At 44.7% G+C, this 27,643-nt stretch overlaps 4 protein-coding genes across 10 annotated transcripts; 1 reads left to right on the top strand and 3 right to left on the bottom strand.

Annotated features, from left to right (window-relative positions):
* Positions 1-1,055: 1,055 nt before the first annotated feature.
* Positions 1,056-6,867, bottom strand: LOC136482957 (disease resistance protein Pik-2-like). Of its 3 annotated transcripts, none has more exons than XM_066480106.1 (5): positions 5,972-6,867; positions 3,082-5,187; positions 2,868-2,928; positions 1,487-2,035; positions 1,056-1,394 (listed from the first exon to the last, which is right to left on the bottom strand). In XM_066480106.1, the coding sequence occupies exons 1-2, from the start codon at positions 6,814-6,816 to the stop codon at positions 3,132-3,134; spliced, it is 2,901 nt and encodes a 966-aa protein (XP_066336203.1). In that variant the 5' UTR covers positions 6,817-6,867; the 3' UTR covers positions 1,056-1,394; positions 1,487-2,035; positions 2,868-2,928; positions 3,082-3,131. The 3 variants fall into 3 exon arrangements, with proteins under 3 accessions (XP_066336203.1, XP_066336202.1, XP_066336201.1); XM_066480105.1 differs by having other exon boundaries at positions 1,487-2,040; XM_066480104.1 differs by lacking the exon at positions 1,056-1,394 and having other exon boundaries at positions 1,682-1,993.
* Positions 6,868-12,208: 5,341 nt separating this feature from the next.
* Positions 12,209-13,710, top strand: LOC136482958 (uncharacterized). The gene is made up of 4 exons (XM_066480107.1): positions 12,209-12,506; positions 12,581-12,916; positions 13,004-13,204; positions 13,500-13,710. The coding sequence occupies exons 1-4, from the start codon at positions 12,444-12,446 to the stop codon at positions 13,584-13,586; spliced, it is 687 nt and encodes a 228-aa protein (XP_066336204.1). The 5' UTR covers positions 12,209-12,443; the 3' UTR covers positions 13,587-13,710.
* An 873-nt stretch (positions 13,711-14,583) lies between these two features.
* LOC136482959 (disease resistance protein Pik-2-like) lies at positions 14,584-19,396 on the bottom strand. Of its 5 annotated transcripts, none has more exons than XM_066480111.1 (5): positions 18,456-19,396; positions 15,706-17,756; positions 15,454-15,514; positions 14,996-15,381; positions 14,584-14,883 (listed from the first exon to the last, which is right to left on the bottom strand). In XM_066480111.1, exons 1-2 carry the CDS (start codon positions 19,295-19,297, stop codon positions 15,710-15,712), a joined length of 2,889 nt encoding a protein of 962 aa, XP_066336208.1. In that variant the 5' UTR covers positions 19,298-19,396; the 3' UTR covers positions 14,584-14,883; positions 14,996-15,381; positions 15,454-15,514; positions 15,706-15,709. The 5 variants fall into 5 exon arrangements, with proteins under 5 accessions (XP_066336208.1, XP_066336207.1, XP_066336205.1 ...); XM_066480110.1 differs by having other exon boundaries at positions 14,996-15,167; positions 15,253-15,514; XM_066480108.1 differs by lacking the exon at positions 14,996-15,381.
* Positions 19,397-22,183: 2,787 nt separating this feature from the next.
* On the bottom strand, positions 22,184-22,576 carry LOC136480943 (putative disease resistance protein At1g50180). The gene has a single exon (XM_066478360.1). The coding sequence runs from the start codon at positions 22,574-22,576 to the stop codon at positions 22,184-22,186; it is 393 nt and encodes a 130-aa protein (XP_066334457.1).
* Between the last annotated feature and the right edge of the window lie 5,067 nt (positions 22,577-27,643).

Here is a 27,643-nt window from a genome sequence, read left to right on the forward strand (position 1 = left end):
AGGCGGCACGTGAATCTGAGCAGATGGGCAGAACAGATGTGGGCGTCCGTCCGGAAATCCAGGCGCTAGCCTCTCCGTATATAAGAGATTGGTACATGATCAGCAGCAACCTACTCCCTCCGTTTCATATTATAAGTCGTTTTGACTTTTTTGGTACATCCATTTTGATATGCATCTAGATATAAAATATATCTAAATACATAGTAAATTGGATGGCAAAAAAAGTCAAAGCGATGTCAACCAGGACCGCAGGAGACGGTGAATCACGCATTAGATTTCACTGGGCTGCCCTTGTGGGATTTATTTTCTGGTGCTGTTGTGCTCCGCAGGGTTCCCTAGCTGACGGCTGCAAAATCTCTGACATTGTTCTTGTCCATTCTAAGCTTTTTCAGCTTGTTATTGGCATCTGCATATATATGTAGCTCCATCTGATTGAGGCTAAAGCTTCTGCAGGTGTAAGCTTCTGCACATTATTGTGACGCCTTTTGCTCCCAGCTGACGGCTGGTTGTGTATTACTCTACCGACGGGGATACGAAATTTACAGACGATATTGTTTTACGCAATTCTTGTCTTTCACTCTTTCCCAATTCTTTTGACCGCCCTAGCCGATGTTCAGTTTCAGTAGAGGTTATGGTTAAGGTCACTTTTCTTTTAGCACAGGTGAGTCTATAACTTTTCAAAAACAGTGTACTTAGTGGTGTTTCCCTCCTCTTTTATCTTCTTCCGTAATACAGAATGGCACGCAGCCCTCCTGCTTGTTCAAGAAAGGAAAAAAAAAGGTGCAAATTTCATTCAGCAACTGCCGTAGCTGGACCTCTACGACAGCACATAAACGATACCAGGTCTGCCGGCTCCATGGCAGGATTCTCTTGTTCCGTGCCTGGATCCAGCATCCCAGCGGGCAAATGCGTCGTGTGGAAACCAGGCAGCAGCAATGGAAAAAGGAAATACATAGAGCCTCCTCAAACTTTCGCACAGCATAAATATAAATATGTTCCAAGCTTATTAGAATGTACGAACCAAAGAAAGGTCCAGAAACTAAATATATAATACAAGCCAGCAGTTCAGGAAAAAGAAAAATGTTGCAGCAGCTTCTAATAGCAGCAGAGTACATTGAAAATTTGATACAGCATATTTGATTTATTCGAATAGAAAATAGCTCGGGTGAACATAGGAGCCGAAACCGTCTGTAGATGATATGCTCTGTGTTTAAACTATATATGGGATATGCTCTGTGTTTCCAGTTCTGTAATTGAGACTGAGCAAACCCTTTTTATTTAAGTTGTGACTTAGGAATAACCACTCTGACACCCGGGAAAACAGTACTTATAAGTTTTCAGCTTGATTCCTTCTCCAGTCCACTTCAATTTCTCTTGTGTGTTATATAGAAGATCTGTAGATGATCAGCAGCATCCTACTTATTATATAGTGAGTATATATTGCACATCTTTTTTTTTTTGAGCAATGAGTATATATCGCACATACCCATTGGCCTGCTGTTCTCGCCACGGGGGCCGACCTCTACGACAGCATATAAACGATACCAGGTCTGCCGGCTCCATGGCTGCATTCTCTGTTCTCTTGTTCCATGGCTGGATCCAGCATCCCAGGGGGCAAATGGGTCGTGTGGAAACCAGACAGCGGCAATGCAAAAAAGGCACCATGAGGCAATGCAAGCAACACATAAAGCCTCCTCAAACTTTCGCACAACATAAATACGTTCCAAGCTTATTAGAATGTACGAACCACAGAAAAGGTCGAGAAACTAAACTAATAATACAAGCCAGCAGTTCAGCATGGAGAAAAATGTTGCAGCAGGTTCTAATAGCAGTGGAGTACACTGAAACTTTGATACAGCATATTTATTCGAATAGAAAATAGATCGGGTGAACATAAGAGCCGGCACAGTATGGCTGGCAGTCGAGTGAACTTGTGTCGATGGGCTGACGTGGACTCTGAAGCATTGAAGCCGGCACCATTTGAGCTAATCTTCTGTACATATTACGGTTCAAGCAGAAACTTGGATCAGGAAAACTAATCTACGAGAGAAAGCAAGTTCGTCAATAATTCTACTTAATCTTCTGTACATATTAAGCTTACAACCATAAATTATCGGATGACAAAAGTGCTTATTTCGTACTCAATCCATCCCAAATTGTAAGACGTTTGATTTTTTTGACACCAAATTTGACCACTCGTCTTATTCAAAAATTTGTGTAAAATATCACTTCTTTCGTCGTGGTTTGGTTTATTAATAAAAATTATTCAAGAATGACTTAAATTTGACTATATTTGCACAAATTTTTTGAATAAGACGAGTGGTCAAACTTAGGGCCAAAAAAATCAAACGTCTTACAATTTGGGATGGAGGAAGTAGTAAATAATCATAGAAGGACGTGTCACAGACTCACAGGTGGACAGTGGAAAACAGAGTATCCACTGATGGCCAGAAACAGAGTTGGTGCAGGCACTAGGAACGGTCCAGTGACTATACCTACGTCCGCTGTATAACGGATTCAATGAAAAATCGGTATCTGCTTAAATACGTTTGGTAGTTTCATGCATACATGTCGGCATAAAGTTATTTGCTTATTAGAACTCGCCCTTCCGAAACAAAAATGTAATTCATACATCAACATAGATGTCGGCATGCATGTATTTGCTTATTGGAAATGCGACGGTCCATTCTACGTAGTCAGGACTGGGGAATCATAAAGTTATTTGTTTGACGGAAATTAGGTTAACACAATTTCAAAATCCGTGAACTCCCAAAAACTCAGAAGCACTCGAATGGCTGACACGCACGAGCAGGAATAGTGACACCATCAGCTAGGATAGGACAGAACAGGGTGGAGAGAGTACTTACATACACTGTAGGCATGCAGATTCAAATTCGTATCTCTTTAAGATACATTATCGTCTTCAAGCTGAAAATTCGGATAAAGCTAATAATTAATTGAGTAGAGACAAGCCAGTGCTGTATGTATATAATATATGCCAAAATGGAGACAGAACTGAAACAAGGTAGAAACAAATAATGAGATATTAATTTGATCGGAACTACAAAATTCTGGTCGTACCTGATGCTGTTTTGTTGTGAGAGAAAAACACCGTATCATAGCTGATACGATCAAGCGAACATGGTGTAATAATATGATATATACATATCAAACGTGGGATGGTTAGGATGGACGTTGCATGCGTCTCTCAGTGCAGCCAACGCAGCATCGCTATTCACAAAAGGCGCGTCTTCACGGACGATCGCACCTCCAAGTTTCCGAAGGGAAGGCAGGTACTCCAAGCCAATATTCTCACAGTAGTCACTGTAGTTATCTTTTAGAGCCCGCAGAGGGACATCAAAATAAAGCACTTCAAGATTTGGCATCACGCCAGAGGGTACAACTTTTCTAGAGTCACTGTTTTTTCTAGAGGCAAAGGGCATAGCATCCTCTCCATTCCACATATGCAATGAAACGCTAGTGTCCTCCTCGTCGGGCTGCTCAAACAGGACCATTGCATTGGTCTCAAAGTGCCTCAACTTCTGGAAGAAGCTGTGATCACTAGAGTTAATATTGCATCCATCACCAGCGTTAATATTACTTGCAGTTACTGTGGACACTGTTAAGAGCGTGAGACAACAGAGCGCCGGCAACCTGCCAAGGAGTTTCAGATCCCGCTCATCCATAGTAGTCACCCGTAGTTTCAATTGGGCCAGGTTGGGAAGACGTGTGGGATTAATGCATGACGGCAATTTAGAAAATTCAATAACAGACCATCGCAAACAACGGAGAGGTCGTGGGAGCACAAAGCCTGCTGCTTCCCACATGGCTGTATCTGCGTGCCAATATGAACCGTACACCTTTATATGCTGGATCTTTTGCAGATTGCTTAGAGACTCCACGAAATCTCTCTGCATGCTCTCGTCCGCCCCTCTAGTGCCGAACACGAGCACCCTCAGTTCTCGCAGGCTGGCAAGCTCTTTCAAAAATTTCAAGGCCTTGTCACCGAAACCTTTCATTATTAGCTCCTCCAGGGAAACCAGCTTCCCAATCCCATCCGGTACCTTTTGGTGAGCACGTAGCCGGACCAGCTCTGTTAGCTGCACAATGCTTGCTGGCAACGTTCCCTGCACATCGACTGTTTGCAGTAACTTTAGATTCCCTAGTTGCATGGGGAGCTCAGGGGAACTACCGTTGAATCTTATCCTAAGGTACCTCAAGTGAAGTAAATCACCAAGATGATCAAGGTGGCAACCTTTCTCAAAGCTACAGCGTACTATGTCCAGCACGCGCAAAAGTTTAAATCTCAAAAACTGGTCCCGGCTATCAATAAAACACTTGAATGCGGTATATGACCTCACTTTTGGCATCCCAGTAACCATTGTTTCCGAATTGATGTGCTCAGATATTCTGTTTTGGTTGGCTAACCGACGGACACTGCTTGGTGCAGGTGTTCCTTCAACATTATCACCTAATATAGCAATAAAGTTTTCATCGGATGAAAGCTTACGCATCAGATCAAGAACCATATCATGAACACGACAGCTTTCTACTCTGCCATTCCACTCATTCTCCACTGGCTGGATCAAGCTTCTATTAATGAGATCATTGAAGTATCTTTCTCCAAGCTCAAATAATCTTGTTCCCTGTTTCCCATCAATAAATCCTTCAGCTATCCACTTCCATATCAAAGGTTTCTTTTCGATAAAATAATCTTCTGGATATGTACTTAGATATAGTAAGCATGTCCTCAAATGTGGAGGCAGATCATAGTAGCTAAATGAAAGTATTGTCATAGTATCTTCAGCTTCCCTGTTATCTGTAGTATGAAAACCAATAGAGTTGTAGACCATTGACCATTCGCATTCTGGTTTACCAGCCAGCAAACTAGCCATTGTGATGATTGCTAATGGTATACCAGTACATTTCTTTAGAATCTTCTCAGAAATGTCATCTGGATGGTTATCAAGGAACTTTCGGTCTGCTCTAGATAACCTTGTATAAAATAATTTCATGGAGTCATCATTGGAAAGTTGTTTCAGCTTGTAAACCTCACCAGATGCTTTGGCAACTTCGACATTTCGAGTAGTTGTGATTACTTTACTTCCATGATTATTCTCAACAAGTGCTAGTTCGATTGCTTCCCAGATGCGTACCTCCCATACATCATCAATAACAATAAAATACCTATTCACACCAAAGTGGAAGAACCATTGGTTAGTAATAATGTTGGAGCTTCTACATAATTAAAAAAATTCTAACATTAAAAGTAGTCGCCATTACATATCAAACTCATGACTATACATTAAAAGTAGTCGCCAGTACAAATATACAGTGCATTGATGTTTCAGAATCTTTCTGATTAGGAATCGTAGTTGAAAGTAATTATAGAAGAGTAACTTCAAGAAGTAACCTACAACTTTGGGCATATGCATGAAAAATTGAAAACTACACATTAAAGGTCCTATTTTTTTAAAAAAAAACTACAAATTTAAGGCCAAGTTGTATACAGAAGTTACACATCTAAGTGCATGTTGCAACACAAGGTGACCCTAAAACTGTTCTTTTTCTTAAAATATACCTCAACTTTTATGCATATGCAATAAGAAGTTATCGTCTTATGAGATTATTTTATACTATATTTTTTAGGGTCCTTATTTTTATACTATAAGTTGAAAGTTTATAGTTGCAGAAGAAAAATATAAAAAAACTAAGTTCAATTATGAATTAGAAATGTTTAAGCCGTTAATTAAATTATGATACTATGCATGCCCTTTTATGTCGGACACCACTGAATTATGCATTTTTTTATATGTGTGGAGTAGAAAAACATCAATCTCATGAAGCAGTCTGGCATGCATAGATGATGCGGAGATAATATTTTTAGTATAACCTACAGCAAATTGTGGAGCAACATCATCTTAAAAGGCACTTGCTAATTACAATTTACAATTGGATTTCTGATGTGTACCTCTTGTTCTCTAGGAATTCTCGAACTTCACGAATGAGGAGATCAACACCTCTTCCAGTGTTATGAATGTTCTCATACCTATTTTTGTCAAGATCAAAGAGAATGTCCTTGAAAACTTTTACCAAATCATGATCCCTACCAACTGAAACAAAAGCCCCACAATCGTATTGCGACTTAAGCTTGTCATACACCGCTTTGGCAAGAGTGGTTTTGCCCAATCCCCCAACACCAACAATAGAAACCTTCTTGATAGTTTTCTTGTCAGGCGCATCATCATCCGGTTGGGATAGATTCAGCATAGAGATGAGCTCGTCCCTTGACTTGTCAACGCCAATCAGTTGGGAAACCTCTTTGTACATAGCAGTAAGGCGAGGATCAATAGTGGACGCTGATGTAATTGACTTGGACATAATCATCTCATCGAGTTTGTACTTCTGACGCCTTTCAGCTACCTCGTCGAGATGCTTCTTGATATCGTCGATGGCACCCGCAATATCACGGCGAGCCTTGGCCTTGGTGAACAGCTCACCCAGCTTCTTCATGGCGCGTCTGAGCCTGCTCGGGTCGGCAGGCTCTCCGCCATCGACGCGCACGAGGAAGGTGTCGAGGACATCCTCCATGTCATAAGATGCCTCCCTGACCTCGCGCGCCCACACCTTCACCTGCTCGTCGAGCCGGTCCCATGGCACATCAGCGACCTTGCGGAGGAAGGCGTGGATGCTCTCCAGCTCGCTGTGGAGCCAGTGCACCTGCTTCCGCACGCCCTTCTGGAGCTTGTACTCGTCCTGGAGCAGCTGCAGAAGCTTGGGGGCGAGGCTTCCCAGCGCCCCCGTCACCACACTCATGCTTCTACCCTTGCTTGTTTCAGATCATAGCAGTGTAGTGGATTCATAGCAGCAAATATGTCTGATGGTTGGTGGTGACAAGGCGTCTAGTTGGAGGCATGAAGTAGCTGCAAAATTAACTGGTGCCTTGTTTAGATTGAGGTTAGAAATCAGTATTTGACACTGTAGTACTTTCGTTTGTATTTGATAATTATTGTCCAATCATGGCCTAACTAGGTTCAAAAGATTCGTCTCGTAATTTACAATCAAACTGTGTAATTAGTTATTTTTTATCTATATTTAATACTCTATGCATGTGTTTAAAGATTTGATGTGATGAAGAGAGAGTAAAAAAACTTGCGATCTAAACCAGGCCCGCAAGCAACCAGGCAGACGGGGGCGGGCTATGGCAGGCAGCCATCCATTCGATGGGCCTCGATACCTACGCTGGTAGCACATGCGTCCACATGGGGTCTATGGGAGGCTGAGACTGCAGGTGTCTTTAGAGATGGCACTGATGAGTGATGAGCATAACATATGCTGCTCCGCCGTGAGTGGGGGCCGACGACTTGACTTGCTGGCCTGCGCGGACCTCTGCCCCTGTCCTCTATTATTGCCTTCAGGTAAGTTTTTTCACTCCCTCTCTATCACATCAAATCTTTGGACACATACATGGAGTATTAAATGTAGATAAAAAAATAACTAATTACACAGTTTGATTGTAAATTACGAGACGAATCTTTTGAGCCTAGTTAGGCCATGATTGGACAATAATTGTCCAATACAAACAAAATTGCTACAGTGCCAAATACTGATTCCTAACCCAAATTTAAACAAGGCCTCAGTTTAGATCTGAGTGCAGTGGCATGCTGGGCCATAACAAACTAGTATGTGCGTTTATACGCTTTTCTCATGCTGATCCATCGCAGGGGATCTCGTTCACACGCAAGGCAATTAAAGTCAGATAGAAACACTGTTTAGGAGGAGACTTCACCATCAGACTGAATAAATTCAGTCCCGTGAATGCTCATCACACATTCACACATCGAAGTTTCTATCATCGTCAGCACTATGCCAACAATATTAAGCCCTGCACTGGAACTTGTGTTCCGCAGCATTTATGTACTTGAATGAGCAGCCACTGGACGCTGTCAGTAACTTTTTTAGTATGCACTTTCTCCAGCTGAAAGAAGTGCAGGTCTCATATTTTGATACGTGAAACAATTTCAAGTTTAACCAAATACATTAAAATACTATTTTTTTATACCAAATAAGCGTCATTAGCTTAACCATGTCACCCAATTCTCATCCGTAAACAGATTGCTCTAGCCTGGGTCGCACCCGAGCCTGGCTCATGGCCGACTAAGCCCGCGTGCGCCTGCAGCGGCTGGGTGGCCGCGCCCATGCCTGGGAACGTTGCTGCTTCGTCCAGCTGTTGCTTGAATATTATCACGTAACAGAGCAATAAAGTTTTCTTCAAATGCAAGCTTACGAATCATATCAAGACCATATCATGAATACGACAGCCTGATACTCTGCCATCCCATGCCTCCACTACCTGGACCAGCAAGCTTCTATTAATGAGATCATTGAAGTATCTTTCTCCAAGCTCAAATAATGTTTTTCCTAGATCTGGATTGATAAATCCTTCGGCTATCCATTTCCATAGCAAAGAATCCTTTTCGATCTCGTAGTCTTCTGGATATGTACTTAGATATAGTAAGCATGCCCTCAAATCTGGAGGGAGATCAATGAGAGTATTGTCATAGTATCTTCAGCTTCCCTATTACCTCCAGTGTCCAAACCAATAGAGTTGTAGACTATTGACCATTCACACTCTGGTCCATGTTCTTCATGGCGCGTCTGAGCCTGCTCGGGTCGGCAGGCTCTCCGCCATCGACGTGCACGAGGAAGGTGTCGAGGACATCCTCCATGTCGTAAGATGCCTCCCTGACCTCGCGCGCCCACACCTTCACCTGCTCGTCGAGCCGGTCCCATGGCACATCAGCGACCTTGCGGAGGAAGGCGTGGATGCTCTCCAGCTCGCTGTGGAGCCACTGCACCTGCTTCCGAACGTCCTTCTGGAGCTTGTACTCACCATAGAGCAGCTTCAGCAGCTTGGGGGCGAGGCTTCCCAGCGCCCCCGTCACCACACTCATGCTTCTACCCTTGCTTGTTTCAGATCTGAGTGTAGTGGATTCATAGCAGCAAATAAGTCTGATGGTTGGTGGTGACAAGGCGTCTAGTTGGAGGCATGAAGTAGCTGCAAAAGTAAGGCCCTGTTTAGATGCAACCCAAAACCCAAAATTTTTCAAGATTTCCCGTCACATCGAATCTTGCGGCACATGCATGGAGTACTAAATGTAGACGAAAAAAAAAACTAATCATACAGTTGGCCGAGAAATCATGAGACGAATCTTTTAAGCCTAAATAGTCCATAATTAGACAATTTTTACCAAATACAAACGAAAATGCTACAGTAGCCAAAAGCCAAAAAAATTTCGAAACTAAGGCCTTGTTTAGATTGAAGATTTTTTCAACCCGATGAATAGTAGCGTTTTCGTCTTATTTGGTAAATATTGTCCAATCGTGGACCAACTAAGCTCAAAAGATTCATCTCGTGATTTCCAACTAAACTGTGCAATTAGTTAATTTTTTTATCTACATTTAATGCTCCATGCATGCGTCCAAAAATTGATGTGATGGAGAGAGAGTGAAAAAACTTGGAATTTTGGAGTGATCTAAACAAGGCCTAAACGCGCCCTAACCCGGAAGCAACCAGGCAGACGGGGGGCTATGGCAGGCAGCCATCCATTCGATGGGCCTCGATACCTACTCCCTCCGTCCCAGAATATCTGTCGCTTTCACTTCTCGAGAAACATCTTTGATAAAATATATATTAAAAAATATTAGTATTTATGATACATAATTAGTATCATTGGAAAGATCTTTAAATCTAGTTTTTTAATAAATTTATTTGGAGATATAAATGTTGTACGTATTTTCTATAAATCGAGTCAAACTTGTGGCACGAAAACCGGAAACGACAAATAATATGGGACAGAGGGAGTACGCTGGTAGCACATGCGTCCACATGGGGTCTACGGCACTGATGAGTGATGAGCACAACATATGCTGCTCCGCCGTGAGTGGGGGCCGACGACTTGACTGGCTGGCCTGCGCGGACCTCTGCCCCTGTCCTCTATTATTGCCTTCAGTTTAGATCTGAGTGCAGTGGCATGCTGGGCCATGACAAACTAGGCCATGTTTAGTTTGCCAGATTCCAGAATTTGGCACTATGCAAAAAGAAGATTTCCTGTCACATCAAATTTGTGGTACATGTATGGAGTACTAAATGTTGACAAAATTAAAAACTAATTGCACAGTTTGGTTGTACTTTACGAGACGAACATTTTGAGTCTAATTAGTCAACGATTGGACAATTATTACCAAATAAAAACAAAATGCTACAGTACCCAGCAGTGTCGCTACAGTGCCAAAAATTTCGGGCCGAATCAGGAGGCCAACTAAACGCGGCCCTAGTACTCCCTCCGTCCTTCATTCAGAGGCGTATTGACTTGGAAAAGGTCTGTGAATTCACCGGCGCCTAAGCCGTTGGGTGCATCGGGAGCCAGCGCTCACGTCCTGTATTCTCGCGCGTAGTAACTGCGACGCCTCGCTTCCAGTATCAGCTGCATGCATGCATGCAAGTTGCTCTCCCTTCCCAACTGCACTTCCTATTTTATCCCTCCCGCTTGCGTACTCAGCCACGAAAGAGAAGCACCGGCCATGGACGCGGAAACCTCGCCGGCCACCTCGCCGGCAAAGGACGCAGCTGCTTCGCCGGCAAAGGGCGCGGCCGCCTTGCCGGCAAAGGGCGCGGTCGCTTCGCCGGTGCTCATTCGTGGTCTCAACTGGGCGCCGGACTCCTGAGGACGAGAGCGAGCTTGTTACCATCGATCAATTGGATTGTCCCAACCTGGCGCCATGGATTGGAGAGGTAGGGAGAGGAGAATTGACGAGAGAGAGAGCTGATTAGAACAGGTTGCAGGAGAAGGGTATATATAGAACTGTGGAGGCTTCATAGGCGCGGCAACTGTGAAAATTTTAAACACCCTGAAACCTTAAGCGGGAGATTTGATTTCTTATGCATTGCCGTAATTTTCAACAGCAAAACTGAAACTCAAAACGCGGCAATTTTCAACTGCAAAACTGAAACTAAAAACGCGGGAGCGGACGAGCGCGGTCGTGGGCGTTCCGGCGTTGCGCGAGCGTTGAATGCTTTTGCATGCAGCCATGCAGGGAGTTACGGTCAGCGTGGGATACGAAGGGATTTTGCGGCGTTTGCGGCTGGAGGTTACGGCAATTAAGTTCTCCTTGGTCTCGGTGAAAAATGCTACTACGCCTCTGAACGAAGGACGGAGGGAGTAGTACGGAGTATGTGCGTTTATACGCTTTTCTCATGCTGATCCATCGCAGGGGATCTCGTTCACACGCAAGCCAATTAAAGTCAGATAGAAACACTGTTTAGGAGGAGACTTCACCATCAGACTGAATAAATTCAGTCCCGTGAATGCTCATCACACATTCACACATCGAAGTTTCTATCATCGTCAGCACTATGCCAACAATATTAAGCCCTGCACTGCAACTTGTGTTCCGCAGCATTTATGTACTTGGATGAGAAGCCACTGCGCGCTGTCAGTAACTTTAAAAATGAGCAAGAAGCTGTTACGTAGAGACTACTGGATAAATGCATTTCTTGTATGCATGGAGTGGCAAAAATCAATCTCAAGAAGTAGTCTGGCATAAATGGTGTGGAGATAACATTTTTAGTATAACCACCGACATAGCGTAGCATCGAGTAACTGTGGAGCAATATCTTAAAAGGCACTGGCTAATTACAATTTACAATTGAGTGTCTGTGTTACCACTTTTTCTTCAGGAATTCTCGAAGTTGGTGAATGAGGAGCTCGTGGCCTCTTTGAGTGTTGTGAATGTCCTCATGCTTTTCACCGTCAAGATGAAAGAGAATATCCATGAAAACTTTTACCAAGTCATAATCCCGACCAATTGAAATGAAAGCCCTGCAGTCATACTGTGACTTAAGCTTCTCATACACCGCCTTGGCAAGGGTGGATTTTCCTAATCCTCCAACTCCAACAATAGAAACCTTCTTCATCTCCTGGTTCGAGGTACCATCATCTGGTTGCAACGTCATCAGCATGGATACGAGCTCATCCCTTTACTTGTCGATGCCAATAAGTTGCGTCACTTGTTTGTACATAGCTTTAAGGCGAGGATCAATAGTCGACGTTGTTGCGATTGCGAGTGGCTTGCACATAATGTCATCAAGTTTGTACTTCTGACGCCTTTCGGCTACCTCCTCGAGATGCTTCTTGATGTCTTCGATGGCACCTGCAATACTGCGACGAGCCTTGGCCTTGCCGAACACTTTACCCATCTTCTTCATGGTGCGTTTCAGCCTGCTGGGGTCGGCGGCATCGACGCGCGCAAGGAAAGTGTCGAGGACATCCTCCACGTCGTAAGATGCCTCCCTGACCTCGCGTGCCCACACCTTCACCTGCTCGTCAAGCCGGTCCCGTGGCACACCAGAGACCTTGCAGAGGCAGCGGGAATAGCGTCTGATGAGGCAAGGTCCAACTCACCATCAAGGCAGTCGCAGCCTCCCCGGATACAAACAAGCATACGTAAGTGATTTCTTTCATTTATTTTGATGCTCAATTCTGCTTGATTTCTCACCATCTTCCCGTCTTTCTCGCAGGAGGCTGCGCACCTGGGCGAGGAGGTCTCGGAGTTCTCTGCGTGGGCTATGTCCCACATGGGCAGGGCGTCGTCCTCTGTCTCCTTCGACCCGGCTGCCCCGCCCCAGGTGTACTCCGACCCGAACGTGTATACTAAAGTCCAAGAGCCCATTGTTGCACAGACGATCATGAGGCTCGGAGGAGGCAAGAAGCACGGGCGGCTGTGGATTGCAGACGGCGCCATCGACTCCACCATTGTTCCCTCCCTCGACGCTATCCGAGCACGGAGCACGAGCTCCAGCCAGCCCATACGCACACGGCCTTCTCCAGCACTGCAGCAGGTCCATGCACTCCAGGTAATTCCTGTTTTACTCGTCGTACGTTGATATTTACACACCTAAATTAGATTTGTATTACTGATACATTGGAGTGAAATATTACAGGCCGAGCTGCAAGAAACAAAAAGGCAAAGTCAAGAGCAGAACGCGGAACTGACCGCACAGCTGCAGGCCCAGCAGGTCGCGTTCGAGGCCACGCAGAAGCAGATGGCGGAGATGATGGTGATCATGCAAAGTCTTGGGCAAGCATCGGGTGTACATGTGCAGTTTTCAGCTCCTCCACCTCCTACTCCTGCAGCTACTCCTGTAAGTATGAAAGTTCACTTTTCGCTTGTGCTTTGCATGTATGTCGGCCTTCGTGCCGTTGTGGATGTCGGCGTTCGTGCCGTTGTGGATGTCGGCGTTTGTGCCGTTGTGGATGTCGACGTTCGTGCCGTTGTTTCTTGCAGGTTTTGGAAACCTCCCCGTGCAGGGGAGGTGCTGCCGAAATTTTCAATTGAGTCTAATCTTTTTGTATTCCTAGATTACTAGATGAAATCTCTAAGTTCCAAAACTGTTTTTCCGGATTACTCACACATGTAATCTCTGCTCCTTTGTGCAGCCTCCGTCCGCGGGTTCCAATCATCCCGGTAGTGCGTCACCGGGTGATCCCGCCTTTCCTTCACCACCGTCTCATAGGCTACCTTGATGAGGACTAGTGCTAGGTGATGTGGTTGGACTTTATGGTAATATTTGTGGTTTATGGTTCTGACTTGTGCTTGGATTTTATGAACTTGTTGTAATAAACATGTGAATGATGATGAACATGTGACTTGTCGTTGTAATATATTGTGATTTGTGGTTCACAATTATGGTTGTGATATACTGTGAGAAAATGGGTTCTGTGTGATATATATATGTGATGGTTGATATATATATATATATGCATATATATGAAATGCTTGTGTCGATGAAATGCTTGTGTCGATGGAATACAAAAAACAAAAAAAAAGAAGGGTCCTTTGCCGAGGGCCGTCCCATTGCCCTCGGCAAAGATTCATTGAAAAAATTCTGGAACATTTCTTTGCCGAGGGCCATGGTTGGAGGCCCTCGGCAAAGACTTTTAAAAAAATTAAAATTTCTTTGCCGAGGGCCTGCGGGGAAGCCCTCGGCAAAGATTTTTCAAAAAAAAAAGAATAATTCTTTGCCGAGGGCCGTCCCATTGCCCTCGGCAAAGATTTTTTGGAAAAATTCTGCAACATTTCTTTGCCGAGGGCCATGGTTGGAGGCCCTCGGCAAAGATTTTTTTTAAAAAAGAATAATACTTTGCCGAGGGCCCCCGGAGACGGCCCTCGGCAAAGACTCCGTCTCAGGCGCCGGCGCCGTGACGGCTATTTTTCTTTGCGGAGTGCCGCTCCAGCCCTCGGCAAAGGCTTTGCCGAGTGCCCGATAAAGGGCCCTCGTCAAAGATCCTCTTCGCCGACTCAAAATTCCCCGAGTGCTCTTTGACGAGGGCCGCCCTCGGCAAAACCTTTGTCGAGGGTTAATAGGCCTTTGTCGAGCAAATAGGCCGTCTCCAGTAGTGGTTCTCTTGTTCCATGCCTGGATCCAGCATCCCAGCGGGCAAATGCGTCGTGTGGAAACCAGGCAGCGGTAATGCAAAAAGGTACCCTGAGGCAATGCAAGCAACACACAAAGCCTCCTCAATCTTTCGCACAACATAAATACGTTCCAAGCTTATTAGAATGTACGAACCACAGAAAGGTCCAGAAACTAAATAAATAATACAAGCCAGCAGTTCAGCATGGAGAAAAATGTTGCAGCAGGTTCTAATAGCAGCAGAGTACATTGAAAATTTGATACAGCATATTTTATTTATTTGAATATAAAATAGCTCGGGTGAACATAAGAGCCGAAACCGTCTCGCTCACAGTCAAGTGAAGTTATGTCTTGTGGCGATGGGCTCTGTTATAGTCTTACAAGCATTGAAGCCAACTCCATTTGAGCTGCACCACGGTTCATGCAGAAACTTGGATCAGAAACATCAATAATTCTACTTAATCTTTGTGCACATACTATGCTTACAACCTTTAATTATCCGATGACCAAAGTGCTTACTTCCTAGTGAAGAATCATACAAGGATAGATGTGTCATAGACTCTCACGTGACAGATTATAAACAAGTGACTTATGTACAAATCAAACGAAGGAACCAACAATCGAGGCAGCACAGAGTCTGGAAAACAGAGTATCGACTGGTGGCCAGAAACAGAGTCGGTGCAGCCAGTGACTGAAAAAAACTACGTCCGTTATGTAATGGATTCAATGATGGAAAATCAGTATGTGCTAATAAAACAGGTTTGGTAGTTTCATACATCAGCATAGATGTTCGCATAATGGAAATGCGATGGTGCTGTACCAGATATGTCTCTCTCAGGAATCACAAAGTTATTTGTTTGACGGAAAGTGGGCTACACATTTTCAAAATCTGCGCACTCGAATGGCTGACACGCACGAGCAGCATCAGTGACACCATCAGCTAGGATAGGACCGAACAGGTTGGAGAGAGTACTTACATACACTGTACGCATGCAGATCCAAATTGGTATCTCTTTAAGACACATTATGGTCTTGCAGCTGAAAATTCGGATAAAGCTAATAATTAATTGAGTAGAGACAAGCAAGTGCTATATATATATATATATATATATATATATATATATATATATATATATATATATATATATATGCCAAAATGGAGACAGTAACAAGATAGAAACAAATAATGAGATATTAATTTGATCGGAACTACAAAATTCTCGTCGTACCTGATTAATATGATCTATGCATATCAAATGTGGGATGGTTGGGATGGACGTTGCATGCGTCTCTCAGTACAGCCAACGCAGCATCGCACTCCGGAACAGACGTGCCACGATAGCTGATCCGCCCTCTGAGTTCCCGAAGGGAAGGCAGGTACTCCAAGCCAATATTTCCACAGTAGTCACTGTAGTTATCTTTTATAGCCCATAGAGGGACATTAAGCTCAAGCACTTCAAGATTTGGCATCACGCCAGTGGGTAAAACTTTTCTGGAGTCATTGCTTTTTCTAGAGGCAAAGGGCATAGCATCCTCTCCATTCCACATATGCAATGAAACGCTAGTGTCCTCCTCGTTGGCCTGCTCAAACTGCACCATTGCATCGGTAACGAAGTGCGTCAACTTCTGGAAGAAGCTGCGATCACCAGCGTTAATATTACTCGCAGTTACTGTGGACACTGTTAAGAGTCTGAGATAACAAAGCGCCGGCAACCTAGCAAGGAGTTTCAGATCCTGCTCATCCATAGTAATCACAAACAGTGCCAAGTGGGCCAGGTTGGGAAGACGTGTGGGATTAATGCATGACGGCAATTTAGAAAATTCAATAACAGACCATTGCAAATAATGGAGAGGTCGTGGGAGCACAAAGCCTGCTGCTTCCCACATGGCTGTATCTGCGTGCCAAGCTGAACCGTGCACATTTATATGCTGGATCTTTTGCAGATTGCTTAGAGACTCCACAAAATCTCTCTGCATGCTCTCGTCCGCCCCTTGAGTGCCGAACACGAGCACCCTCAGTTCTCGCAGGCTGGCAAGCTCCTTGAAAAATCTCTTGGGCTTATCACTGCAACCAAATACTATTATTAGCTCCTCCAGGGAAACCAGCTTCCCAATCCCATCCGGTACCTTTTTGTCAGCACATAGCCGGACCAGCTCTGTTAGGTGCACAATGCTTGCTGGCAATGTTCGCTGCACATCGAGTCTTTGCCGTAATGTTCCCTGCACATCGAGTGTTTGCAGTAACTTTAGATACCCTAGTTGTATGGGAAGTTCAAGGGAACTACCGTTGAATCTTATCCTAAGGTACCTCAAGTGAAGTAAATCACCAAGATGCTCAAGGTGGCAACCTTTCTCAAAGCTGCAGTCTACTATGTCCAGCACGCGCAAAAGTTTAAATCTCAAAAACTGGTCCCGGCTATCAATAAAGCACTTGAATGCGATATATGACCTCACTTTTGGCATCCTTGTAACCATTGTTTCAGAATTAATGTGCTCGGCTATTCTGTTTTGGTTGGCTAACCGACGGACACTGCTTGGTGCAGGTGTTCCTTCAACATTATCACCTAATATAGCAATAAAGTTTTCATCGGATGAAAGCTTACGCATCAGATCAAGAACCATATCATGAACACGACAGCTTTCTACTTTGCCATTCCACTCATTCTCCACTGGCTGGATCAAGCTTCTATTAATGAGATCATTGAAGTATCTTTCTCCAAGCTCAAATAATCTTGTTCCCTGTTTCCCATCAATAAATCCTTCAGCTATCCACTTCCATATCAAAGGTTTCTTTTCGATAAAATAATCTTCTGGATATGTACTTAGATATAGTAAGCATGTCCTCAGATGTGGAGGCAGATCATAGTAGCTAAATGAAAGTATTGTCATAGTATCTTCAGCTTCCTTGTTATCTGTAGTATGAAAACCAATAGAGTTGTAGACCTTTGACCATTCGCATTCTGGTTTACCAGCCAACAAACTAGCCATTGTGATGATTGCTAATGGTATACCAGCACATTTCTTCAGAATTTTCTCAGAAATGTCATCTGGATGGTTATCAAGGAACTTTCGGTCTGCTCTAGATAACCTTGTATAAAATAATTTCATGGAGTCATCATAGGAAAGTTGTTTCAGCTTGTAAACCTCACCAGATGCTTTGGCAACATCAACATTTCGAGTAGTTGTGATTACTTTACTTCCATGATTATTCTCAACAAGTGCTAGTTCGATTGCTTCCCAGGTGCGTACCTCCCATACATCATCAATAACAATAAAATACCTATCCACACCAAAGTGGAAGAAACATTGGTTAATAAAGTTTGGAGCTTCTGCAGAAGCAAGAAATTTGCTAAGATTAAAGGAAGTCAGCATGACACATAAAACACAAGGTCGTGTTAGTAAAAATAAAACACATGACGGAAGTTGCGATGGTTAATGGTCAAGGATAATTTCCTTTGCGGTTCTAGTATTTTCCTTTGCGTTTTTTAGCACCCAAGGTAATTCGGGATTCTAGTAGTGATATTTATAGAAACTACACACCAAGTGGCCTATTTGAAGAAAACACCATATTTAAGGACACTTTATTACACAGAACTTACTCATCTATGGCCATGTTGCAAACATAGGCAACCCACAAACGTTGTTTTTCCTATAATTTATAGTTTCAGAAGGAACACATTTTCAAAATCTAAGCTCGTAAAAATGTTTATGAATTTACTTAATTAAACTATGATGCTTAGATGTGCTAAATGCATTGTCCTTTTTTATAGCTAGTTAAGTAGTCTAAAAGCTGCATACTTAAAAAAAGAGCACTCAGGGCATGGAGTGGAGAAAATCAATCTCAAGTAGTCTCGCATAAATGATGTGGAGATAGCATTTTTAGGATATAACATACGACATAGTGTAGCATCGACTAACTGAGGAGCAATATCTTAAAAGCACAGGCTAATTACAATTTACAATTGGATGTCTGTGTTACCTCTTTTTCTTCAAGAATTCCCGGAGTTGGTGAATAAGGAGCTCGACGCCTCTCTCAGTGTTGTGAATGTCCTTATGGTTTTCACTGTCAAGATGAAAGAGAATATCCTTGAAAACTTTTACCAAGTCATGATCCCGACCGATTGAAATGAAAGCCCCGCAGTCGTATTGTGGTTTAAGCTTGTCATACACCGCTTTGGCAAGAGTGGTTTTACCCAATCCTCCAACTCCCACAACTGAAACCATCTTCATCTTCTTATTGGAGGCATCATGATCCTGTTGGGACTGATTCAGCATAGACATGAGCTCGTCGCTTGACTTGTCGACGCCAATAAGTTGTGTCACTTCTTTGTACATAGCTTTAAGGCGAGGATCAATAGTTGATGTGGTTACGAGTGGCTTGCACATAATCTCATCAAGTTTGTATTTCTGACGATTGTTGGCTACCTCCTCGAGACGCTTTGTTATTTCCTTGATCTTTGCTGCAATATCACGGCGAGCCTTGGCCTTGCAGAACAGCTCACCCAGCTTCGTCATGGCAAGTTTGAGGCTGCTGGAGTCGGAGTTGCTCTTTCCGCCGTCGACGCGAACGAGGAAGGTGTCGAGGACATCCTCCATGTCGTAGGATGCCTCCCTGACCTCGCGCGCCCACAACTTGACCTGCTCGTCGAGCTGGTCCCATGGCACATCCGAGACCTTGTGGAGGAAAGCGTAGATGCTGTCCAGCTCGCGGGAGAGCGACTCCACTTGCTTCTTCACGCCCTTCTGGAGCTTATACTCGTCATGGAGCAGCTTCGCAAGCTTGGGGGCGAGGCTTCCCAGCGCCCCCGTCACCACACTCATGCTTCTACCCTTGCTTGTTTCAGATCTGAGTGTAGTGGATTCATAGCAGCAAATAAGTGTGATGGTTGCTGGTGACAAGGCGTCACTGGGGGCCGACGACTTGACTTGCTGGCCTGCGCGGACCTCTGCCCCTGTCCTCTATTATTGCCTTCAGTTTAGATCTGAGTGCAGTGGCATGCTGGGCCATGACAAACTAGTATTTGCGTTTATACACTTTTCTGATGCTGATCCATCGCAGGGGATCTCGTTCACACGCAAGCCAATTAAAGTCAGATAGAAACACTGTTTAGGAGGAGACTTCACCATCAGACTGCCCTGTTTAGATGCCACCCAAAATCCAAAATTTTTCATGATTCTCCGTCACATCGAATCTTGCGGCACATGCATGGAGCATTAAATGTAGACGAAAAAAAAACTAATTGCACGGTTGGGTGAGAAATCACGAGACGAAACTTTCGAACCTAATTAGTCCATAATTAGACACTAATTGACAAATACAAACGAAAGTGCTACAGTAGCCAAAAGCCAAAAAAAAATTTGATCTAAACGGGGCCTGAATAAATTCAGTCCCGTGAATGCTCATCACACATTCACACATCGAAGTTTCTATCATCGTCAGCACTATGCCAACAATATTAAGCCCTGCACTGCAACTTGTGTTCCGCAGCATTTATATACTTGAATGAGCAGCCACTGCGCGCTGTCAGTAACTTTTTTAGTATGCACTTTCTCCAGCTGAAAGAAGTGCAGGTCTCATATTTTGATACGTGAAACAATTTCAAGTTTAACCAAATATATTAAAATACTATTTTTTATACCAAATAAGCGCCATTAGCGTAATCATGTCACCCAATTCTCATCCGTAAACAGATTGCTCTAGCCTGGGTCGCACCCGCGCCTGGCTCATGGCCGACGGGACCGTGCCCGCATCCCGCGCCAGCATGTAATGGCCGCGGCCGGATCTGTGACTCATCACACAACTCCACCATGTGTTCACATTCCTGCAACGTCTTACCGTAGGGAGGGGAGAAGCAGGGTTGATAGCCTGCCATTGCTAGCAACTACGGCTACGAAGGATCTGTGGCTCCAGGGACCGTGCCCGCATCCCGCGCCAGCATGTAGTGGCTGCGGCCGGATCTGTGGCTCCAGGGACGTTGGCGGCCGACTAAGCCCGCGTGCGCCAGCAGCGGCCGGGTGGCCATTGTGATGATTGCTAATGGTATACCAGCACATTTCTTTAGAATTTTCTCAGAAATTTCATGGAACTTTCGGTCTGCACCAGATAACCTTGTATAAAATAATTTCATGGAGTCATCATAGGAAACTGGCTTTAGCTTTTAAACCTTACCAGATGCTTTGGCAACATCAAAATTACGAGTAGTTGTGATTACTTTACTTCCAAGATTATTCTCAACCAGTGCTAGTTCGATTGCTTCCCAAGTGCGTACCTCACATACATCAGCCAAGGCCCTTGTTTAGTTTGCAAAATTTTTGGCAAAATGACACTGTAGCATTTTCGTTGTTATTTGGCAATTAGTGTCCAATCATAGTCTAATTAGGCTTAAAAAATTCATCTCGTGGATTTCGTCTAAACTGTGTAATTAGTTTTAATTTTTATTTATATTTAATGCTTCATGCATGTGTCCAAAGATTCGATGTGACGGAGAATCTTGAAAATTTTTGCAAAATGAAGTGGAACTAAACTGGCTCCAAACCAAAGTGGAAGAACCATTGGTTAGTAAAGTTTGACCTTCTGCAGACGCAAGAAATTTGCTATGATTAAAGGAAGTCCGCATGACACATGAAACACATGATCACGCTAGTAAAAATAAAATACATGATAGAATTTGCTTGATGGTTAATGTTCAATGATTATTTCCTTTGCGGTTCTAGTATTTTCCTTTGCGTTTTTTGGCACTAAAGGTAATTCGGGATTCTGGTAGTGATATTTATGGAAACTACATACCAAAGGGCCTATTTGAAGAAAACAACATATGTAAGACGTTAATTTATTATACAGAACATCTATAGGCATGTTGCAAACATAGATGACACCCTAAAAATGTGTTTTTCCTAAGATTTATAGTTTCAGATATGAAACACGTTTTCAAAATCTAAGCTCAATTCATAATTGGAAATGTTTACGAATTTACTTAAACTATGATGTTTAGAAGTGCTAAATGCATTGCCCTTTTATAGTAGTCTAAAAGCAACATACTTAAAAAATGAGCTAGAAGCTGTTAGGTAGAGACTACTGGAGAAATGCATTTCTTGTGTGCATGGAGTGGAGAAAATCAATCTCAAGAAGTAGTCTGGCATAAATGATGTGGAGATAACATTTTTAGTATAACCTACAACATAGTGTAGCATCGAGTAACTGTGGAGCAATATCTTAAAAGGCACTGGATAATTACAATTTACAATTGAGTGTCTGTGTTACCTCTTTTTCTTCAGGAATTCTCGAAGTTGGTGAATGAGGAGCTCGAGGCCTCTTCGAGTGTTGTGAATGTCCTTATGCTTTTCACCGTCAAGATGAAAGAGACTATCCATGAAAACTTTTACCAAGTCATAATCCCGACCAATTGAAATGAAAGCCCCGCAGTCATACTGTGACTTAAGCTTCTCATACACCACCTTGGCAAGGGTGGATTTTCCTAATCCTCCAACTCCAACAATAGAAACCTTCTTCATCTCCTGGTTCGAGGTACCATCATCTGGTTGCATCGTCATCAGTATGGATACGAGCTCATCCCTTGACTTGTCGACGCCAATAAGTTGTGTCACTTGTTTGTACATAGCTTTAAGGCGAGGATCAATAGTTGACGTTGTTGCGAGTGGCTTGCACATAATGTCATCAAGTTTGTACTTCTGACGCCTTTCGGCTACCTATTCGAGATGCTTCTTGATGTCTTCGATGGCACCAGCAATACTGCGACGAGCCTTGGCCTTGCCGAACACTTTACCCATCTTCTTCATGGCGCGTTTCAGCCTGCTGGGGTCGGCAGGCTCGGCAGCATCGACGCGCGCAAGGAAAGTGTCGAGGACATCCTCCATGTCGTAAGATGCCTCCCTGACCTCGCGAGCCCACACCTTCACCTGCTCGTCGAGCCGGTCCCATGGCACATCAGAGACCTTGCAGAGGAAGGTGTGGATGCCCTCCAGCTCACTGTGGAGCCACCGCACCTGCTTCGTCACGCCATTCTGGAGCTTGTACTCGTCCTGGAGCAGCTGCAGAAGCTTGGGGCCGAGGCTTCCCAGCGCTCCTGTCAGCACACTCATGCTTCTTCCCTTACTTGCTTCAGACCTGGGTGCGGTGGATTCATTGCACTGGTCTGGAGGTTGGTGGTGGCAAGGCGTCTAGTTGGAGGCCTGCAGTAGCTGAAGAGAAGCAACCAGGCAGCCGGGGACTTTGGCAGCCATCCATCGATGGGCCTCGGGTACCTACGCTGGTAGCACATGCGTCCATGTGACGCTGCGCATGCATCCATGCGGCTGAACACCTCACTGTCACCTCACGTGACCATCCTCGACCTCGATTCCATTCAAGCCACCTGCTGTCTCTAAAATTTTCTCATTCTTTACGATGATCAATGACTGGGTCAAAACTTTAAGAGTTCTGAATGCATGTATCGTATTTAAGATTTTTTTCTCCATACCTCCATCAAAATTCAAAGACGACGATTCAAGATTGAACAAGTGCAATATATATAGAACAAGAAAAAGAGTGCGTTGCTCGCCAACGGCTACTAAATCTCTTAGCTACGGGGCAAAATCTTACTCATATTTTAAGCAAAACAAATTCTACTAGTACAAAAATGATTTTAGGAGACGAGAGATTTTATTATAGATCGAAAAGTACCATCGTATACCTCCAGGTGCTTTCATCTTTTTCTTTTTCTAAGTAACTAATTGAGAAATATATTATACAGGATATTTTAGTAACTGAGGTTGCGCCCTTCTAAAAGTAGATGTAACCCTGGCCATGGCACACGCGGCCCTGAAGGTGGCCTCACTGGCGGAGCACGACACACCGGAGGGCACGGACCGCGGCTAGCGTGCCATGGCGGACTACGAGGCAGCAAGGCTTAGGACGCCGAGCGTGTGGCCATTCTCAAGACCACTGTCAAGTCCCTGTTCGAGCTGGAGAAGCTGGACGGCCTGCTCCGCGGCACGGCCAAGCTGCTACCGCCATTGTCGCCTTGTCGGAGCCTGAGGTGAAGCGGGAGCGGCTCGCGAGGTGCTAGGTGCCGCCCGAGCGAGCAGGAGCAAGCACGTCAGCACCGAGGAACCCTGGGAGCGTATATGTGGCGGTCAGGAGCGGAGGGCGCGAAGCCGCGTGGCGTGCCTAACGCCTGACTGAGCCATGATGTGATGATGACGTCATATACGCTCTTTTTCCCTTTCAAAATTAAAGAAGAAATGTCTTCAAATACAAGTACACGTGTCTCATCAAGAAGCTATCCCATTTTTTACCTTGAATGACAGTACTAAAATGACCGATTACCCATATTCGAAAAAAAATAAAATGAAAAATAGATATTGCTCTACATATTTTGGTACTGGTCCGACCTAAGTTGGTATTATCCCCCACCAATTTGGTACCTCCAGGTACTTTCAGTTAGGTACCTCCTATTTTTATACCGTCCGATCTCGCCCAATGAATGGTCCATATTTTTCCATATTAAAATTTCACATTTTATTAACAAAGGCGGTCTGAAATTGGAAGCGTCTCCAAAAATAATATTTTAAGGGAAACCACGTCTTACTAATACAAAAATAATTTCAGAAGAGAAGGATTTTTGTTAACAGAGGTGGTCTGAAATTTTTAGCATCTCCAAATACGTAATGAAATTCAGATTGGAGGAAAGCTTCAGCACAATCTGAAATTAATAATTAATTAAGCATCTGAAAAGGTAGGGCTTTAATTGCAACCCACAACCTCAAAAAAAGGAAAATGCAAAAAAAGAGAGAGGAAAATTCTAACTTGACTTGTGCCCTGTTTGTTACTGGACTAAAGTTTAGTCACGCCTCGAGGACTAAAGGGTATTGAACTACTTTAGGGCATGTTTGTTTAGATGGGACTAGAGACTACTGAGCCTATTTTAGTCCAAAATAGTCCCTACTTTCTCGAACACATGGACTACTAAAGGGACTAGAAGGCATTTGGGTTGTAGTCCTTGAAGGATGGCTATTTGGGACTCTTAGGCCAAGTTGACAAACCATGCCCTTATCTCTCTCCTCTTTTATTGTGTCGGGACCATCCACGTCTGCCCGCTGGAGCGTGCGCCGCCGCGGCCTAGAGTACCGATAGCGACTGTGCGACGAGGCTATGCGCGATGGCGACGGCGAACAAGGAGCTCGCGGACCCTGGAGCTCACGGCCGTGCACGGGGAAGGCTACGGCGATGCGGTGAGCCCTTCCTCCAAGCATCGGCGATGGCGTCTTCTCTCCCTGGATCTGACAGCGTGGAGGCTCCCGCCTCTGATCTCCACCATCCTAGCACGCAACGAGATGGTGGTGAGCTCGTGGCCGCGGCGGAGACGGCGGCCAGCTCCGGCATCCCAGTGCCCCTTCCCCACCTCTGGCATCTGGCGGCCCCTCCCTACCTCCGACATCTCGGCACCCCCTCCCCACCACGGCCTGTGGTGGCGCCCCTCCCTGGGCGCGCGTGTAGCTATCAACGAGACGGAGCTCGGGCGGGAGTGGCGCGGCGTGCCCCATTCCTCGGCGCGGCTAGGCAAGAGAAGTAGAGGTATTTTTGTCTTTATTTATCTGCCTTAATGGTCTTTAGTCTCTTTGAGTCCCTAGAACCAAACAGGGCCTTAGTCACCTTTTAGTCTCCACGTTTGACATTTTTTTAGAATGGACGGTAAAAGCTTTTTCGCGATTTCTATTAGACAAAGAAAGAAAAAAGGCAAGTGCCAGTCCAGTTTTTTGAATGGAAACTGGACCAGAAAAACCATACAACTGAGGAGAGTGCCTCACTTATCCTTCATAACTTTGGTATAACTATCACAACTCACGCCACAACTTGCAGCTTGGTCGAATCGACCCAACTAAGAACTACCCAACTAACAACAACTTGGCCGAAGAAATGATCCATTGGAGCACCGAGCACCACCACCCTTGGAGAAGCGCCATGGTAGACGGCAAGAGACTAACGGCGAAAAACTGGATAGCCTAGCAGAGCCTTCAAGAAGGAAACGACACCAAGAGCGTCGACAAGCTAGCCCGATAAGGAAAGGTTTTCACGTTTGGCATTTTAGGGTCAAAGAGTGACTAAAGTTCAGTCTCTAAAGCTTAGTTACCCCAAACCACCTGAATGATGGAGAAAAAATGTCCCATTTTAGGTCACTCGACGACTATAAATGCAATCATCCAGGGTTTTGACGTTTTGTCATCTGGACATGAGGAGACGAATCACATTTGCTTTTGCCACTTAGGACAGTTTAGTTCCCAAAAAATTTCACCCCAAAACATCACATCGAATCTTGTGGCACATGCATGGAGTATTAAATATAGACGAAAAAAACTAATTGCACAGTTCTCGGCAAAATCGCGAGACGAATCTTTTAAGCCTAAGTAGTTCATGAAAAGCCTTAAGTGCTACAGTAACCCACATGTGCTAATTACCGATTAATTAGTATCATTAGATTCGTCTCGCAGTTTCCTGATGGGTTCTGTAATTTGTTTTTTTATTAGTATCCAAAAACCCCTCCCGACATCCTTCCGACACATCCGATGTGACACCCAAAAATTTTCATTTCGCGAACTAAACACATCCTTAATTGGTGTCGCACTTGTATTCATAGGGATGACGACTGTACTGGTAGGTTGTGACACTGCATTTTTTTTTTTTTTTTTTGCAGCATGGGATGCGGCTGGCAGATGTGGACAAAATGAAGGAGTTATTTGATCCGACACTCGTTGAAGAATCATAGCTGATGGACGTAGCGCTGCTGTGCAAAGAGTTTGATCCGGCAGACCGTCAGACCATGGCAAAGGGCAGATCTACCCACCCCGGAGCTTCCCCAGCACCCCGCTATAATCGGCTCACAGGCGCATAGCAAACAACAGCTGGCCATCAGCATCACCTTTATAAAAATATACCAAAAATACAGGATAATAATAGAGATTTGGACAACCCCGGCCTCCGCTGAACACAGCAATGGCACCGCGCCACGGACAACAGCTGGCAGGGGGACGCTTTTATCCGACGCTTTCCATGCCCGGGCGGTGAGGCCCAACACGACATGTTCAATGGCGAGAAAGTGTTGCCAGCCCGAAAGAACAAACGCTCAATAGACTCAAGATCTGCTGAGGAATGACAAGATGAGACCCCAAATGAATGTGCACGATGGCTTGTCTTCTCCTGACACCGGTTTGTTCTTTCTGAGCTTTCGCTTATATTATAGGGAGTACTACGTCCATTCAGTCCAAACTACGGGATATGCTCACTGTTTCCAGTTCTGTAATTCAGGGCAAACCATTTGTGACTTTGGACGTGCCACTATCAGACTATGAAACCTGGAAAAGCGGTACTTGTAGTTTTTTCCAGATTGATTCCTTTTCTAGTCCACTTCAATTTCTCTCGTGTGTTTATATAGAACGGTAATGCTGGGAAAGCGGGCATCCGTCCTCCCGGACGCTGCCTGCCCCACTCCACCTCACAACTGCCACCTTTTCCCACCGCGCGCCCTATCCTAGCAGCGCCGTGCTCCTCCCCTGCCGCGCCCACTCCGCCTCACTGTGCCCACCCCCCGCCACGCCAAGATGCTTCCGCTACCGCCGTCCCCCACCAGGAGATGTTGTGCTGAAAGCGTATATTGTAAATGTATGTTTCAATTTCAACTGCTTCAGATGTTTCGGAGGTTCGTTGCATCTGTTTCATATGGATGTGGCAACAGTAGATTTTAATGTTGCATACGTTGCAAGTGTTTCAGAGGTGTGTTGCAAGCGTCATCTAAAAATGTTTCATCTGTTTTAGACGTGTGATACAAGTATGTTCTTTTGATGTTGCACATGTTACAGTGGCTATACACATATATTCCAAATGTTTCATATGTTTTTGTTGTATGTCGCAGCAAGTGTTTCATGTTGCAGGTGCAAGCCCCCATCATTGGTGTCGTCGAGGGCTGTGGCCACTGACGCGGGAAGGAGGCTTACGCAGCTTGGCACCGTTGTGGAAGAGACCCGCATGATTCCTAGCAAAGGAGTCCTATGCGGTGGAGGTGACCAGCGCCTTGTCGCGTCCGCGTGATGAGCTGTGGGCCATGGTGAGCCATCCGGGGGCGGGGGCGAGTCATCCGGGTGAGCCGGGGGCGGGCGGCACGTGAATCTGAGCAG

Source organism: Miscanthus floridulus, chromosome 9, assembly GCF_019320115.1.
Source record: "Miscanthus floridulus cultivar M001 chromosome 9, ASM1932011v1, whole genome shotgun sequence".
NCBI lineage: Eukaryota > Viridiplantae > Streptophyta > Magnoliopsida > Poales > Poaceae > Miscanthus > Miscanthus floridulus.

What these genes read in the sequence shown, in the direction of transcription:
- LOC136482957 (XM_066480106.1), bottom strand. Translation starts at nt 6,816, where the DNA reads ATGAGTGTGGTGACGGGGGCGCTGGGAAGCCTCGCCCCCAAGCTTCTG. An exon ending in GAATTCCTAGAGAACAAGAG is followed by an intron (nt 5,188 to 5,971) that starts GTACACATCAGA and finishes TGGTGTGAATAG; the next exon opens with GTATTTTATTGTTATTGATG.
- LOC136482958 (XM_066480107.1), top strand. Translation starts at nt 12,444, where the DNA reads ATGAGGCAAGGTCCAACTCACCATCAAGGCAGTCGCAGCCTCCCCGGA. An exon ending in CCGGATACAAACAAGCATAC is followed by an intron (nt 12,507 to 12,580) that starts GTAAGTGATTTC and finishes TCTTTCTCGCAG; the next exon opens with GAGGCTGCGCACCTGGGCGA. An exon ending in AGCAGGTCCATGCACTCCAG is followed by an intron (nt 12,917 to 13,003) that starts GTAATTCCTGTT and finishes GAAATATTACAG; the next exon opens with GCCGAGCTGCAAGAAACAAA.
- LOC136482959 (XM_066480108.1), bottom strand. Translation starts at nt 19,297, where the DNA reads ATGAGTGTGGTGACGGGGGCGCTGGGAAGCCTCGCCCCCAAGCTTGCG. An exon ending in GAATTCTTGAAGAAAAAGAG is followed by an intron (nt 17,757 to 18,455) that starts GTAACACAGACA and finishes TGGTGTGGATAG; the next exon opens with GTATTTTATTGTTATTGATG.
- LOC136480943 (XM_066478360.1), bottom strand. Translation starts at nt 22,576, where the DNA reads ATGAGTGTGCTGACAGGAGCGCTGGGAAGCCTCGGCCCCAAGCTTCTG.